The following is a 17,083-nucleotide window of genomic DNA, read 5'->3' on the forward strand; positions in this document are numbered from 1 at the left end:
GGCATCATGTGTGGCTAGTATTACTTGGTGGCAAAGGACTTGAAAGCATATGCTGTAGCTCATGGGTAGGCGCACTAAGACCTGGGGGCCGGATCCGGCCCAATCGCCTTCTAAATCCGGCCCGCAGACGGTCCAGGAATCAGTGTGTTTTTACATGAGTAGAATGTGTGCTTTTATTTAAAATGCATCTCTGGGTTATTTGTGGGGCATAGTGGTTCATTCCCCCCCCCAAAAAAAATGTAGTCCAGCCCCCCACAAGGTCTGAAAGACAGTGGACCGTCCCCCTGCTCAAAAGGTTTGCTGACCAGATACCAGAACTTTGCAACCAGATACCAGAACTTTGTTTTTCAAGAGTTAGTAATACTGTGGATTTCAATTAGAGAACAATTCAGTTCACAAATCTCTTCCATTCTGCCTCTCCATATTATGCATTTGCCAACAATGATGTGTGTCATTTGGGGAGGGGGCGCAATGCTATCACATCATCCCTCAGCACTATTGGTGAGGCAGGTATTAGGATTGAGCAAAGTAGAGAGTTTGTAAAATATTTTATGGTTCCTCTCCTGAAAACATAAGTTTCTGAAATTATTTCTGATCTTCCCCTTTTTATAAGTTTTTATATATGATGTTTCTTTCATTCTGTAATTTTTTTTTCTGTGCAACTCATTTTATTTGGTCTTACTTTTTAAAATACAGTCCCAGCTGTTTACCTACTAATCCCATGAATCTACATTAAACAAGCAGTTTATAGCAAACTCCTGGCAGCCTTGGTTTAAAATTAAAATACATGATTTACTGTTGAAGTTGTCAAGACTGGAAATAATATTTGTCCAGCTGGACAGCTTTCTTTTGTACTTACTAAATGAAAGTTGAGATTCTGTCTCCTCCATGAAAGCTTCTGTGTCAAGAAGGTAATTTGGACAGTTTGTGCCTTGACAAGGATTATTAAAATCAGATGGAGTGAAGGGAAGTGAGTGTGAGAGAGCAAAATTGACACTGACACTCTCTATTATTTGTGGCTAAGATCATGATGCCTAAGTTGATAGATTTTAAATGTTAGATTTATTCAGACACATTAAGCAGTGAACACTGTACAACTGAATTACAGTTGGGTTCTCAAACACTAGGAGATGTACTCTTTGTTTTAAAAAGTCAATTTCAGTAGTTCCGAGTTGATATAAACCCATAGTCCATGTTCCTTCTCTATAACATAACTAGTAGCAGAAATGTCAAATGAAGTGAAACTGATGACTACATAGGGAAGGAAATTATGATAGTTTCTTTTTCTGCTTATGTATTCTGCGAGGAATTTGGAATACAAAAATTCATGAATCTGAATATTATGATATAGTGTTCAATAGTAAAGGACCAAAGAAGAAATATGAGACAGAAACTAAAGAGGCCTCTGAATGCATGCAGCTGCTTATGCATGTGCACTGGGGTTCTATGGATTCTCTGTTGTAGCTGTAGCTCCCTGTGCTGCATCACAGGCTGCCCCAGAGTCTACCAAGTTTTTCTATAGCAGTTTTTGGCTGGAGGAGATACAAACATCTATAGCAGGAAGTGGTGAGGAATGGCTCAGGAGTTCCTCATGCAGAAACTTTGGACCATTTTCCCTGCTGCAGCTCTATTGGCTCAAAGGACTTGTATATGTGTATGTCTTCCTTTTCCTCTCTTGTACCCTCCAGCTCCACACACTCTCAAAATCGGCTTCAGAGGTATGGGAGACCCTGTGTAGCAGATTCTGGGAGCACAGGGGAGAGAAGTCACATTGCATCAGCAGAATCCTGCTGGCCCAGCACTGAATGGCACCCTTCATCTCTTCAAATTATTCCCATGCAGAAGAATGAAGTTTTAAAATCAAGCTACTTACTTTGTGTGATTTTAAGGAATTGTTCATAAATATGAATAAAATGTAAATATGATACTTTATGATTATAATGTACAAAGTAGTTAATTGTTTCATTATTCATTGACAAAGTTACAGGAGGGTGCCATTTGAGGCAACGAGGGCTTGATAATGATAAAGAATTGTCTTACCCCTTATGTTCCCACTCAGCTGCTTCAATCTGTGGATGGGCGCTTACAGATGCCACATAGTTGTCTGAGACATGGGCTCATACAATAATAGGAGGAGTGCAAGGATCTCTTCTTCAACCTTTCTTTCTGTTTGGTTTCAGAGATGTTAATAAAGAATGATTTCAACACTGAAAACTTAGTGCAGCAGAATATAACATAAGGGGATACTTTTTCTAATAAATACAGTGGTACCTCTGGTTATGTACTTAATTTGTTCTGGAGGTCCGTTCTTAACCTGAAACTGTTCTTAACCTAAAGCACCACTTTAGCTAATGGGGCCTCCCGCTGCTGCCACACCACCATCGCACGATTTCTGTTCTCATCCTGAAGCAAAGTTCTTAACCCAAGGTATTATTTCTGGGTTAGCGAAGTCTGTAACCTGAAGCATATGTAACCCGAGGTACCACTGTACAATTTCAGATATAATATCAGGGATTAGTTGATAGATGACAGAGCTTCATACTGTGGTCAGGAATTGGCAGCCATAGTTTAGTATGATCATACTTGTCAGTTAAGTGGTATGTTGAAGACATTATTAATAAATCTGGCTAGACAAACAGTATTTTAAAATAGTTGAAGGTGATATGATAGATAACATTGCCTTTGGTGCACATGCTCAAGTATATTGTCTCATTGTTTCTAACAAAACAGATTTTGAAGCATTCTAGAAATCTACAAAATGTGAGTGTACTGTTGGCAGTGATGCCTCTACCATACCACTGGTCAACACTCTGAGAATGCTGTCATCTCCAGCCTAAAATAGCAACTTCTAAAGATCCTCAGAGTTTTAATGGGCATGCTAATTTGGTACCTATTGTTCTATGTTCGCTGCACTTCACTGAATTATAACCTGCCAAGCCTTTCTTTTAACATTCCTGGGATTGTGGACAAAGCCATAATACCTTATTTTGATTCAGTTTCTTATATCCAGTCACAGAGCTGTCCTGTGCTTAAAGAAGAGCAGATAGTTTTACAAATCTGCATCTATCCTAATTTAGCCTCCTTTGTTACTTCTTGCCACTTCTTATCTCTTGCCATTTTTAAAATATTGGAAGCTGACGTGAACCTGCAGATGGCAACAGGGTGTAAATGTAAATTGATACATCGTATTAGGTCTCCTTTGGATGATTGTGCCAGAGCATGAGCTGATTCTCACGTTACTTTTTGTACTTTGCTTCCTGTTGCTGAATATAATATAAATGCTTGTCCCATCAAGTATGAACTTTTAGAATTGAGTATATATCCCTACTTTAAAAAAAGTTTTGAAACTGTGACCTGAATCTTTCCCGTAGATTTGTACCTTGCTTGAAAAAAAACATTTAAATGGATGAATGCAGATTCTGGGGAATATGTTGGCTAATATTTACTGATTACTTTATTAAAAAGACACGCTCTGAAATTCTGTTTTAATTCCCATAATAAACCAAGGAAATTGCATGAACCTAACATTGGCAAATTATGGGACGCGGGTGGCGCTGTGGGTAAAACCTCAGTGCCTAGGACTTGCTGATCGTATGGTTGGCGGTTTGAATCCCCGTGGCGGGGTGAGCTCCCGTCGTTCAGTCCCAGCTCCTGCCCACCTAGCAGTTCGAAAGCACCCCTAAGTGCAAGTAGATAAATAGGTACCGCTTTATAGCGGGAAGGTAAACGGCGTTTCCGTGTGCGGCACTGGTGCTGGCTCACCAGTGCAGCTTTGTCACGCTGGCCATGTGACCCGGAAGTGTCTTCGGACGGCGCTGGCTCCCGGCCTCTTGAGTGAGATGAGCGCACAACCCTAGAGTCGGTCACGACTGGCCCGTACGGGCAGAGGTACCTTTAACATTGGCAAATACAATGTTTGTATTTTCACAATAGATTGTAATTCGTATTGTAGAAAACACACAAATGGGATGTTTTCTTTTTCTTATAATCAGCAAAAAGTGTACCAAAGCATGAGCACTTTGCAGAAGCAATACGGTATTGTTAAATTCAAACATTTGAAAACAGTTTTGCAGCCTATGTTGAATATGAATTATTTTTGGTGGCTAATTATTTAATATGAATTTTATGTGTTCTGTTTTCTGTAGAGAATAGTATCTTAACACTGATGTGACACCTATGCCCTCTGGTGAGGACACAGATGCTTCTCCAGCCTTTAGCCACCCTTTTGCCTTGGTTCTGCCCATCAGGTGAGTTGGACTCTTGTTATGCAGGCCCTCCATTCCAGAGTGACCTACATGAGATCAGTAACAAAAAATACAGTCCCTGCTCTCTGTACCAGATCTGCCTGTGGGCTAGTACACACACGTGTGAATTTATATCTTAGGTATGTATGCAGACAAAAGGTTATTTGGGGCAATTAGCTATACTGACCTTTGGATGTTTACAGGATATGAATGTGTGCTACAGACAGGATTGCATTGACTAGTTTGCCTTTGGGAATTTTGCAATAATTAGTAAGAAACCAATATTAGTGTGCTGGCTTTTGAGAGCTGGCCGTAAGCACACCAGGGAGCCTGAGGTAGCTGGTTTCTCTGCATAGTCAGGGGTTAGCGAACTTTTTCAGCAGGGGGCCGGTCCACTGACCCTCAGACCTTGTGGGAGGCTAGACTATATTTGGGGGGGGGGGGTGTGAACAAATTCCTATGCCTCACAAATAACCCAGAGATGGATTTTAAATAAAAGGACACATTCTACTCATGTAAAAACGCGCTGATTCCCGGACCGTCTGCAAGCCGGATTTAGAAAGCGATTGGGCTGGATCTGGCCCCCAGGCCTTAGTTTGCCTACCCATGGCATAGATGATGGATTCGCTATCTCCCTCTGCTGCATTTTGACTGTTGAGGGAGGAGCTCACTATACATGGTCTTGTATATCTCAGTATGCTTCATTTTTCTTATCATTTAGCATTTGTGCAATCAAATTTTCAAATATATTTAATCTTACTATTTAACTTCTATTTTTATTATCTAATTTAGTATTTGGAAATGGAGTGGGGAGGTGAATATTCTCTTGATTCTTCCAACTTGGATTGTTTGTTAAACATACTTCCTGGAGATCTGGAGTTTCAACAGATACTTGGTGACATTGATGAGAAAATAAAGAAAAATGCTTCTAGGTAAGCTGTGTGGTATTGGGGCAGAAGTCAATTTCAGTTACATTTATGCTGATCACTACTGCTTTTGTTAGGTAGTTTTCTGGTAGTGCTGCAACCTGATTTTAAAAATTCCATCAGTTACTTATATACTTATCCTTATTTCATTCTGAAAATGAAACGTACTTCCCTGGATCAAGAAACTAGTACCAGAGTCAGACCTAATAACAGAATACATTGAGAGAGTATACATTGTATTGCTACCAAGACATTCAGGTGAGGGAAAGTCCCTCACTATAGGTTAAAGGATATAGTGCTGAAAGCCCCGTGGAATGCATGGTTCATTAAATTCAAAAACATTTCAGTGCTATTTGGCAAGACTTCAGCCTTGAGACTGCTATGCACCATATTAAGTCAGAAATTAATTTGCTAAATGAGTTAGAAGATTTTGTGAATATACTTATTGGAATTTGGAGTTCTGTGGCCTATTAATAAACTGGCACTGAACTGAGATATATTTTGCTATGATGAAACATTGTGGATTTTACTAAAGTGATGTCTCTGTGCCTAATCCTAATCCTATCAATGTTAGGACAAATTATTGGAAACATTTTGTTCTGTAAAGGGTTGTAGTGGCTTGTAATAATTGATTATCACTTATCAGGTAGATTAGCCTCAAACCTTATTTTTAATGGAACCAGGTTTAGGTAACAAACAATAGTTGAGCCTTTACAGTTCACAAAGCTATAATTCATTAACTTTGATTAAGTGAGACATATTAGATACTACAATAGAAGTCTTTGACAAAATGTCCCAGAAACCAAAGTCTATGACTAGTGCATTGAGTTTCAGATTCCTGTGACAGCCTTAAATAAGTTACGAAGATAAATCCTGGTCTTTTATCACATTTAGAACTAGTGTTGGAATGGTATATTATATCTGGAAGTTGAGTGTGGACCATAGGGTATTATTTTCCATAGAAGTCCTTGAATTCATGAAAAGGTTCTTTGATAAAAATAAGATATTTGTTTCAGGGGCACCATTTCGAACCCATTCCTTCTCTAAGGTTTCTTGAAAAGGCCTTTTAATGTGCTTGATATGCCACCCATATTTGATTACTTTTTAAATACGCTTTCATATATTACAGTCATTAGTATGGTTTCAGAGGATGATCCAGTAGGGGGGAATTGCATCTTTATCAGGTTAGATAGCATCTGCAATGTTTAGATATTTTTGAACTTTTTTTAAAATGATACAATCAGCACATCAACCATGGCTTCCCAAAGAATCCTGAGAGTTGTTAGGAGACCCCTAGTCTGCCACGGAGCTGCAATTTTCAGAACGGTTTACCCTTCAATCCTTTCTTTTCAGGAAACCCTTGAGAATTGTAACTCTCTGTTGTAGACTGGTGGGACGGAGAGGAATGATGGGGGAAACTGCAGGGGAACCCCCAAGGGAAGAAGGCTGGGAACAGGAGGTGTTGAAAGCTTAAAGAGTAACAGGCCTTAGTGAGCTGGGAGAGTCTGTGGCAGAGAGGTCAAGAATCGGAGGCAGAAGCTGAAGTAAGTGAAAGGAGGGAGGGCAAGAGGCAGTGATGAATCAGGCGGCTGAAGAGCCATGGGTGTCAAAGAGTGAGTCGGCAGTAAATCACACCATTCAGAGTTGGAGTTAACTCTTTATTAGCAAAAACATGATATTCACAGGGTTGACTGTCATTAGTGAGACCTAATGAACACAGCAGCTAATCCGCATTAGGTCTTACCCCATTAATCAGTTGACAAGACTGAAAGTCCCCACCTCCCCACAGCTGCGTAAGTCTCCTCCTCTCCAGGGCTTTCCCCAAGCAATTGGAAGCTGCACCTGTTGCTACTGCGCTCGTTTCAGCCCTCTTCTGGTTCTAGCAGGTGGGAGGGACGGGAGTGGAGTTTGTTTCAGCAGGAAAACACTGTGGCAAATAATTCAGCCCCCAAATGGATTACATATTAGTAGAAAATGGTGTCAGTAATTACCAGCTGATTAAACCTGCCACTATTTTGTGACTGGCTCTGCTCCTGCACCACTGTTATATTACAGTGAACTTCAGTAATTTCCTACCCCTGAGGGTAGAAAGGATAAAATAATCCCTGTTTTAGGAGTGATGGAAATTGCTGATACAAAGCACACACATCCAATTGTTTTTAACATTGTAAGGTGGTGATTAACCCCAACTGTATAATGACACATGCACAGTAAGGCCTGCTCACCCACACAGGCTTCTGCATTGATAGTGTCCGTAAAACTAAATTACTGTTAATATGGTAAATTAAAGTGTTATATAATATAATGCTATTTAATGTTGAATACTTTGCCGTAAATGATAAGTATTCATTTTTAATTTTTGCTTCTTTTCTACTTTAGCATGGAACAGTGTCTTAAGGAGCTACAATCAGAAATAAATGAAACTTGTCCTGATGAATTGCTACAAGACACAACTGACTGCCTTCAGTGGTTAAATAATTGCAGTTTCAGCTCAATCAAGCCATCTTCAACCCCTCACAGAGAACTGATCAAGTTTCTCCAAACGCTGGTAAAAATGCTACTGTTTTATGCCATAGTTGAAAATTATTTTCTTTTATAAAAAAAAATATTGAATATCATACAATGCAGTAAGAAACAAGCTAATTAAATGATAAAAAAAAGAAAAAGAAAGATAGAGTGAAGAAAATACAAAGTCCTTTCTCAAAAATTGAGCTTAATCCTTGTCTCACATAGAAGGGGGTGGATCCTCCCGGCTCTCACCTCAGAGCTTCCCTTTCTTCTTCCAACCTCCCACTCTGGGATATCTTCCCTTCCTTGCCTCTCACACAGGGTCCTTCACCAGCCAGCCATCAGCTTCATGTGTGCACAGTCCTCTTAGTGATAAAAAATAATAAAAGAATGAGAAAAGAAAAAGGGGGAAAGGGTAAGATATGAAAAGTGCTTCTGCCACAGATTAGGATGAAGAATCAGCATGGGGAAGATGGTGTCAGCAGCAGATCCCTGGACTGGCCACCTCTTCAAGCCTCCTTCCTGGGGTGCTTCTCCTGCCAGGCTGGCTCTTCTAAGGGGTTAGTGGAGTAGGGATTGAGATCTAGGGGGCAGCAGGTAGGGTATCTGCAAGGTCTAGGGAGTGGGCTAGTTGAAGCTAGTGAGCCAGGGGTGCAGCCTCTGGTATTTAAATATTTTGTTATTATTGATCTTAATGTGTTTAATTATATGCTTCTCGGGTGCCCCCCCCCCATTTTTTGCATTTTATGTGTTTGTATTTTACTTGCCAAAGTTTGTGTTCCTCTTTATGCTGTTCATTTGCACAAGGCTTCTGTTTTCTGAAGGAAACCTTCTTTCCTCTTTTAGCTTCTTTGTCTTAGCTCATTAACCTTGTTGGCATCCTCTTGAAATTGGTGGTACTTTTCTTGATCTGCAGTAAAATTCTAGCTGAACTGTTATTATGGCTTTAAATAATCACAAGCATTTTAAAGAGATTGAACCCTCTTGATTAAGTGGCCTGTAATTTCCTAGTTTGCTCCTCTCTTTATTACGTCATAAAAATTGGTATTATATTCAGCTAAAGACTAAACAATTAAAATGACTTTAAAACCATTAGTATAAAGACTTATTTTAGTGGCAATTTCTTTTTTTTTTAAAGTAAACCTGTAATTTCACATTGAATTCCCGAAGAGCCCCTGTAGATGTCACTTGGATCCAGTGATTTGTTAACTTTCAAATTGTTAATTAGCCAAGAGCTTCAAATCTCATCACTTCTATTTGACTCATTTCTTCAGACATCTTCCTTGAAAAAAATGATTCAGGCATGTGTAATTATCTTTTATCTGTTGCAGTTGTTCAGCTATTTGATCCACTGTATACAATATATACATATATATATGCGGGAGGTAGTGGAGGACAGAGGTGCCTGGCGTGCTCTGGTCCATGGGGTCACGAAGAGTCGGACACGACTAAACGACTAAACAACAACATACAATATACAAGACAGAATAAAAAGCATAGGTTTTTGTCACACACATATTGAAAGCTATTACTGAATTTGTGTAATTAAGTTTTATTTGCTGGCATTTTGTTTAAACATTCTGAAATCAGTTAAATCAGAGTTCTAGATTCTGAGTGGGTATTGGCGAATGAGTCCTGTCAGTGGAAGCTCCATGCAAGGACTGCCTCTTGCACAATGGGGCTGTCTCTCCTCTCCTCCTTCCATGCACACCCCCCTTAAATTGGCAGGAATCAGGAGAACCCCTAGAACAGCACACCAGGGGTGGGATCATTCCATCTGGCAATCCAAAATGCACTTTAGCACAACATTGAATTCATTCCTCTGATATTTTTTGGAAAAATGAATATATTCTGATCTGTAATCCATCAAGATTAAATGTGTAAAGTGATCAGTTAAGAAGAGACAAGTACAAATATTCTGTAAGGTACTATGTAAATTCTTAGCCTGAAAATTCTAACACCTTAATAAAAATCAGTACAATTTTTGTTTGAACTGTGAGGAGCTTATTCAAGCATTTATAAAACTGTGGTATATTTGCAAATTAGCTTGATTGTGTTTGGTTACCACCAATAAAATACACTCATAGGATATGTACAGTCTACTCTGAAAGAGCCTGCGTCCACCATTTTGGATACATTTCTTCCGATAGGCACCTGCAGCACTGTTGGAAGCCTTTTGAAACCTTGACTTTCAAATACAAAAGCCTGCCTTAACATAGGCAGTTTTCAAAAAGACTTTGAAATGGGAAACTAAGCTTGCAAAGCTTCAAAGCCAGCTGCAGGAACTCTTCTTTTAGGAGTACCAACTCCAAAATGGTGTGTGTAAACCACCTGGTGACCATTTTAGGGATGTATTTTCAATTTGAAAAGACTTTGAACACTGCTTAGGTTTAGGTAGGCTTTTGTAATTGAAAATATTTCTGTTTAAGCTTCAAAAGCAGCAGCACTTTCTTGTGGATGACATTTTTGGATTCATATTCCATAAGAAAGAAGCCGATTGGCTGGTTTGAAAGCTATTGAGCTTTTATGCTATCTTTAATAAAATAGCATATTTGATAATCTCACAGAAAGTTAAGATTGTTTAAATGTAATATTTCTCATAACTTCCCATATATCTTGAAGATTAGTAATTTCTCTGCTAATCTGCTCTAGGAATTGCAAAAATAGTGAGTAGATTAATTTGTATCTGTGCATTTGTATATTACGTACCCACAAATACGCCCTGTTATTTAAAATTATATTATTGTGAGTCCATGTGTAATATAATGCAATATTACACTATTCTCTCCTAGAGTGCAAATAAATATTGTACTTTGAGAAACCAATAGGGAGTTAAAAAAATCCTTTTTATTAAGACATATTACATGTATAACTAAACACAGTAATAAAATACATATGATGAAACAGAATTCAGGAAAAGGTTGTTAAACTTCTGGCACCACCCTGAGATCTTTAGATGAAGGATGGTATACAAACAAACAGCTTTCCTTCCTTTCAAAGTCCCTGGTGGGCATTGAACACTTTCAGGATGGCAACTGCTACTGCTGCTCCCAGGTAGAGCTATTCAGAATTACTTCTTCCTCTAAAAGAAGCCACCCACCATTGGGTCAGTGCTCCTAGAACCTGATGTGTTTTGGGACTGGAGTGTGACAAGTAATCTGGGCTTTGTTTTATAGTTGAATTCATTTTTGAGGCCTTTGCAGAGTTTCAAGAGAGTGAATTTAAGCAACCTTTTTCAGCCGTGGGCCGGTCCACCATCCCTCAGACCATGCGGTGGGCCGGACTATATTTTGAAAAAAAAAATGAACAAATTCCTATGCCCCACAAATAACCCAGAGATGCATTTTAAATAAAAGCACACATTATACTCATGTAAAAACACCAGGCAGGCCCCACAAATAACCCAGAGATGCATTTTAAATAAAAGGACACATTCTACTCATGTAAAAAGACGCTGATTCCCAGACCGTCCGCTGGCCAGATTGAGAAGGTCATTGGGCTGCATCCGGCCCCTGGGCCTTAGGTTGCCTACCCCTGATTTAAGCTGTTGATGACACTCATACACTTGTGATCTTCTCTAGTTTTGTCTGGGTATGGTGGGCTACTCCTCCTACAGGAGGAAGCAAATTGTATGGTTATGCCTTTGAGCTCCAATAGGAACTCAGTGGTGTTCAATGCCCTATGGAGATAGAAGTTTATAGGTAGGAAATTTACATTTTCTCCCCTTGAGGGACCTTATTTTAATTCTAGAAAGCTTAAAGATACCTATGGCTAGTCATACAGTCCATAGACTAACTATTGTATGATTCACGTATAAACTAAAACAGTCAATTGTGAGTTAAATGAATTGTGTCCGTTATTTATTATTTTTGTTCAGCTGTCATAATCATGGAAATTGCTGTCAGCCATGTCTGTGATTTCCAAAACAACCCATTTTGTTTGTCTGCATTGCCAGGGGGCCAAGACTGCTTGCACCAGCGAAAAAGTACTACACAAATCAGCTCATTTTCTTTAAGTTTTTCAGAAGCTCTTGAGAAAGTTTATTTAATCCTTCTGCCCTAGTAGGCTGGAATTTTGCATTTATTCATCCATGTCTAATTTATTTGAGTTAGATTTATGCACATGTAAATGAGTGCATATTGAACTCCTAATATCTAGGCTCCATCCAGAACAAATGGGAAAGAATTCCATTTAGTTGTAGGAATTAGTCATAACTTACTTTAAAAAATAAAATTCACATTTTTCTTCCAGTTTTCAAGGCAATTATGTTACCCAGCATAATATGAAATGTTCAACCTCCTCTCATCCTTTTGTGTCCATAATAGAATGAAGTTGGACTATGAGAAGAGTGACTACTGTAAACGCTGTTACATTTAGCATTAGAACAATGTATATTTGATCTTATAGAATTTCAAATGCATTTAAAAGTATATAAAATGTTAATCAGCCAAAGCCAAAGGCCTGAGGAACGTTTACACCTGGCACCTAAATATATACAATCAAGGTGCTAGGCAGGCCTCCCTGGGGAGAGCATTCCACAAGCAGGGAGCTACCACAGAAAAGGCCTGTTTTTGTGTTGTCACCCTCTGGATCTCTTGTGTAGGAAGCACAAAAAGAAGGGCCTCTGATGATGATGATCACAGGGTCTGGGCCAGTTCATATGGGGAGAGGTGGTCCTTGAGGTATTGCATTCCTGAGATGTTTAAGGCTTTATAGGTCAAAATCGCCCCTTTGAATTGAGCCCAGCAACTACGTAGCCAGTGTAGCTGGGCCAGGATTCATGTACTATGCTCAGATTGTCTTGCCCCAGTGAGCAACCTGGCCACCGCATTCTGCACTAGCTGAAGTTTCCAAACCATCTTCAGAGGCAGCCTTATGTATACTGTGTAACATCATCAACAACAGTTTTATTATCTATACCCCGCCCATCTGGCTGGATTTCCCCAGCCAATGTAGGTGACTTACAGCACAAAAAATTGCAAAACATTAGACATTAAAAATTTCCAGATACAGGGTTGCCTTCAGATGTCTTCTAAAAGTCAGATAATTGTTTATTTCCTTGGCATCTGATGGTAGGGTGTTCCAAAAGGCAGGCACCACTACTGAGAAGGCCCCCTATTTGGTTCCCTGTAACCTCAGTGTCTGGGCTGAATGATGGGGGTGGAGATGTTCCTTCAAGTATACTGTCTTGCAGGTGCTGCAGTAATCTAACCTAGTTGCAGTAATCTAACCTAGAGGTTACCAGAACATAGAAGACAGAAGTTAGGCTATCCCTGTCCAGATAGGGGTACAGCTGGACCACCAGCTGAAGCTGATGGAGCCTCAAGTGACAGCAGATGATCCAGAAGTACCCCAAAGCTACGTACACCTTTTTTCTCTGAAGGTGAATTTTTAGAGGTGTATATTATTTTATTTTTTGATACTAAACTTCCTGTGTGTTAACACAGAGACTAAGTTTTACATGCCAACAGAATTTATTAGAGGGCTTACATAAATGTATACAGATGTGTGTAGATATTGTGGTTTATGGTATAATTAACCTATCAAAATATTATACCACTATTAATGTACAGGCCATGCATTCTTTTGATCTAATAGCTGCTGTTTCAAGTGTACCTTAAAAAGGTCCAGGAAGTCCCTTGTGTTGAATGAATGACAGTTTTTGCCTTCTCACTAATAAAGAGAATTGGATCAGCTAACTGGAGGAATATTGGGGGAGGGGAATTCTATATTAGAAAATTTCATTTTGTAGGCAGTAATTAACAGTAATTTGCATAGTTTTTCAAAAGAGCCATTGTTTACTTTAAATGGAGTCATTCACATAACTTAGCATATTGTTATTTATCTTCTCTTAGCAAAGCTTACTGAAGGATGAACAAAACCAAGAAGAAACTATTCTTCACTTTCTTCTTGATCTCTCCAGTCAATGTGGTGTCTTATTTCCCTGTACTCCAAGTGGGACATCTTTTGAGTTTATATCCAGTGCTTCCCTTCATGGTGTTGAAGATGATTCTGCAATGGATACACAGTATATTTGGGATGATGTAAGATTACATCTTCGGCGCTTCTTAGTAAACCAGCTGCAAAATCATAATGAAACAAAAACTGGTACCTTACAACAGCAACTGCAGTTTAAAACTCGGTGTCTACAGCAGCTTTTATTTCTATATCCTGAGGCAGAAGTTCTGGGGAAGTATCAAAATATGCAGAATAAATTGGTTAGTGATCTTTTACAGAAATGTGTTCTAGAAAGCATGGGTGAAACAAACTTTGAAAAGATGGTTCATGGTTATGAAAACTCAATTCCTGCATTGTGTGCAATGATAAAAGAAGATTTCTATGTACTGAGCGGAATTATTGACCCTTCTTCAACACTGAAGTTTATTAATGAAACTTATTTGGATACCATCACAGAAGAAATGACCGTTCTTCTTGAAACACTTTGTGAGCTTCAGTTTAAGGAAAATGCATTGCATGGTGTTAAAGCAAGCAAGAGCTCAAAGAAACACAGAGGAGTACCTCATGTTGGGGGTTAGTGGCATTTTTTTCCATGAATTGTCTTAATTGTTTTTATCCTTTCATTTATCTTAATTAATTATTAATTATTAGTTATTTAATTATCTGAATTATCTTAATTGTTTTTATCCTTTCATTTCTCATACATGTGTCTCATACATGTCTAGTGAAGGACATAAGTACATGAATACGGTAGCCACAAACACTCAGTGGCAAGGCTTAAGCAACATCCATCTATATTCTTCTATTCCCAATTGTAGGCTGTGTTTGTCTGCTTGAGTGTAGGCAGATCATAGAGATAAACCCATGACAATTTGCTTCAAGTTACTCCCCCTCTTGTCTCCTTGTGAGCAAAGGAACTGGACATACTTTGTTACCTTTACCTTCTTACTAGTGCAAATTAGGTCATGTTGGGGTGAGCAAGGGTGAGGCAGCTTCGGAGATTTGGGCAGATCTTATCCTTTTCATGTTTGCATCTGAACAGCCAGGTGCAAGAGGAGGATTTGGAGGTAAGCCTCTTTCTAAGCATCTTGCAAAAAAGAAAAGTGAACTGTGTATATATTGTGATAAGGTTGCTCTGTTCTTCCACAAGAAGCTTGGTTTTTTTCACTGCTGGATGCACAGAAATGCAATGATCTGCTGCTCTCAAGAAGGAAGGGGCGGGGGGGGGGGGAGGAAGAGAAATTATGGGCCAGATGAGAGACCACAAGGAGCCAGATCTAGCCTGAGGGAGGGACTGTATTAAACTGCAATAGCCCTTTTACTTAAATATTAGTTATGCTTTTTAAACAAGGACTTAATCTTGAACTTAGTTTTTAAATATTTGATAGGTATTGTGTTCTAAAATACGTCTTCTGAAAATGCCATCAAACACATAAGGCAATGGATGAGACACATTGCAGATGAGTTCGGAGAGTCTGTATTATTTTAACTTCATTTTCATTAAAATAATATTTATCTTATTATAAATAATAATATTTATCTTACTACCTCAGGGCTCTGTGCTCTTCCCCATGCTTTTTAACATCTATATGAAGCCCTGGGGTTGGGCTGGGTGTTCACCTCTCATTTAGATCAGAACTAGTGAAGGTGGTGAAGGTCCTGTGCAAGTGTCTGGAGGCAGTTGGAGGATGGATGGCAGCTAATGGATTGAGGCTGAATCCCAACAAGACAGAAGTACTGTTTCTGGGGGAGAAGGGCAGGCAACTGTGGGGGACTCCCTGGTTCTGAATGGAGTAACTGTGCCCCTGAAGGACCATGGGGTGCAGCCTGGGAGTCATTTTGGACTCACAGCTGTCCAGGTGGCTGTCTACCAATTCCATCTGCTACACTGGGTGAGACCCTACCTGCCTGCTCACTGTCTAACCAGAGTGGTACATGCCCTCACTTGGACTACTGCCATGCACTAAATGTGGGGCTTACCTTTGATGGTGACTCGGAAACCACAACTAATACAGAATGTGGCAGGTAGACTGGTGACTGGGAGTGGCTACTGGGACCATATAACACTGGTCTTGAAAGACATACTACATTGATTCCCAGTATGCTTCCAAGCACAATTCAAAGTGTTGGTGCTGACCTTTAAAGCCCTAAATGGCCTTGGCACTATATACCTGAAGGTATTTTAAACTGTTACATTTTCATTCATTTAGCTTCTTTTTATATTACCAAGATATTTGTAACCAAATTTTGTATTCTCTTCCATGACATTACTTGGGCATTTAATGATAATGAGGCAGAAGAATACTGATTAAAAATGACTAACAATTTTATTTATTTTTATTATTTATTAAATGTGTATACCACCCAAGGCTGTTAACAACAGACAAATACAAAATGAAAATACACAATACATAATAAAACAAAAATGAAATTAAAACAAACCAATAACTCCCCTTCCACAAACACATTTAAAAAACCATAGAATGTTAATCATCTGAACACTTGGTTGAAGAAAAACGTTTTCATCTGGCACCTAAAGGTATGCAATGAAGGTGACAATAGTCACATGAACTAGGCCACAGGTTCCTTATGCAGCATGTAGAATTTTATCAAGAAGAAAGTCAAAATTAATTAACACAGTGACAAATCACAGCTGATGCACTAAGTTTGTTGCACTCCCCTGAGCCGCAGTGGAACTGATGAGCACAGTTAGAATCAGAAAAGAATAACATTTACCTGGATGTTACCAGAGGGCGGTACCTTGTTCCATCAGTGCAAGGATTTTTGCTTGTGGAATTGAACTTCCTTCCCCCTTTCCCTCCCCATAAGTACCTTGTGTCATCCCACAAACTACCCCAGCATTGGGGTAAACCTCAGAACAGATTTAAGGAGTGTACAGGGATAGGAGAGGGGAGGAAGTTCTGCTGTGCAAGCAGAAATCCTTGCTCTGATGGAACAATCCTTGCTCTGATGCATACTGTCCACAATTTCTGTTAACTTTTACTGGCAACATGTTATAATATTATAACTGTGTCTGAAATATAGTGTATAGCTTGGGAATATAAGGATGAATTCTAAATAAATAATGAAACAGAGGCTTGAAGGTTTCCTATATATAATACCCTAGGGCCACATACAGTATTTGTTTCTAGAGGGAGCATGACACTTTAAAAATATTGCAAAAGAATTAAGCTTGCTACTTTTAAATTTATAGTAGGGGGTATGATGATACTGGCTAAGTTACCGAAATGTCAATTGAGCTAAAGAAATTTCAAAGCTGCTAGCATGTCCAAAAACCTTACTCTTGCTTCAAATCAGTTATTAATCCCATAAAGTGAAGCTCAACAGTAGAATTTCATTATTGACCCCTATTATATTTAAAAGATGACTTCTTAAAGGCTTTCTTGTTCTTGCATGTATTATTTGAAAGAAACAAAATATTAGATG

The 17,083-nt window shown here is 39.1% G+C and overlaps 1 protein-coding gene across 8 annotated transcripts in view; it reads left to right on the forward strand.

The window, feature by feature from the left end:
* KIAA0825 (KIAA0825 ortholog) overlaps nt 1-17,083 on the forward strand; it is a 192,562-nt gene that overhangs the window by 11,122 nt on the left and 164,357 nt on the right. For 3 of the 8 annotated variants that reach the window (XM_028747987.2, XM_028747985.2, XM_028747990.2), the window contains exons 2-4: nt 4,146-4,247; nt 7,550-7,718; nt 13,534-14,209. In XM_028747987.2, the coding sequence (XP_028603820.2) occupies nt 4,177-4,247; nt 7,550-7,718; nt 13,534-14,209 (916 nt within the window). In that variant the 5' untranslated portion in view covers nt 4,146-4,176. Of the gene's footprint in view, nt 1-1,688; nt 1,916-4,145; nt 4,248-5,036; nt 5,177-6,523; nt 6,715-7,549; nt 7,719-12,872; nt 13,062-13,533; nt 14,210-17,083 lie in introns of those variants that run through there. The other 5 variants (XR_013394645.1, XM_028747983.2, XM_028747986.2 and 2 more) reach the window with 4 other exon arrangements.

The sequence above is a fragment of the Podarcis muralis genome, chromosome 11, assembly GCF_964188315.1.
Source record: "Podarcis muralis chromosome 11, rPodMur119.hap1.1, whole genome shotgun sequence".
In the NCBI taxonomy this organism is placed as follows: Eukaryota; Metazoa; Chordata; class Lepidosauria; order Squamata; family Lacertidae; genus Podarcis; species Podarcis muralis.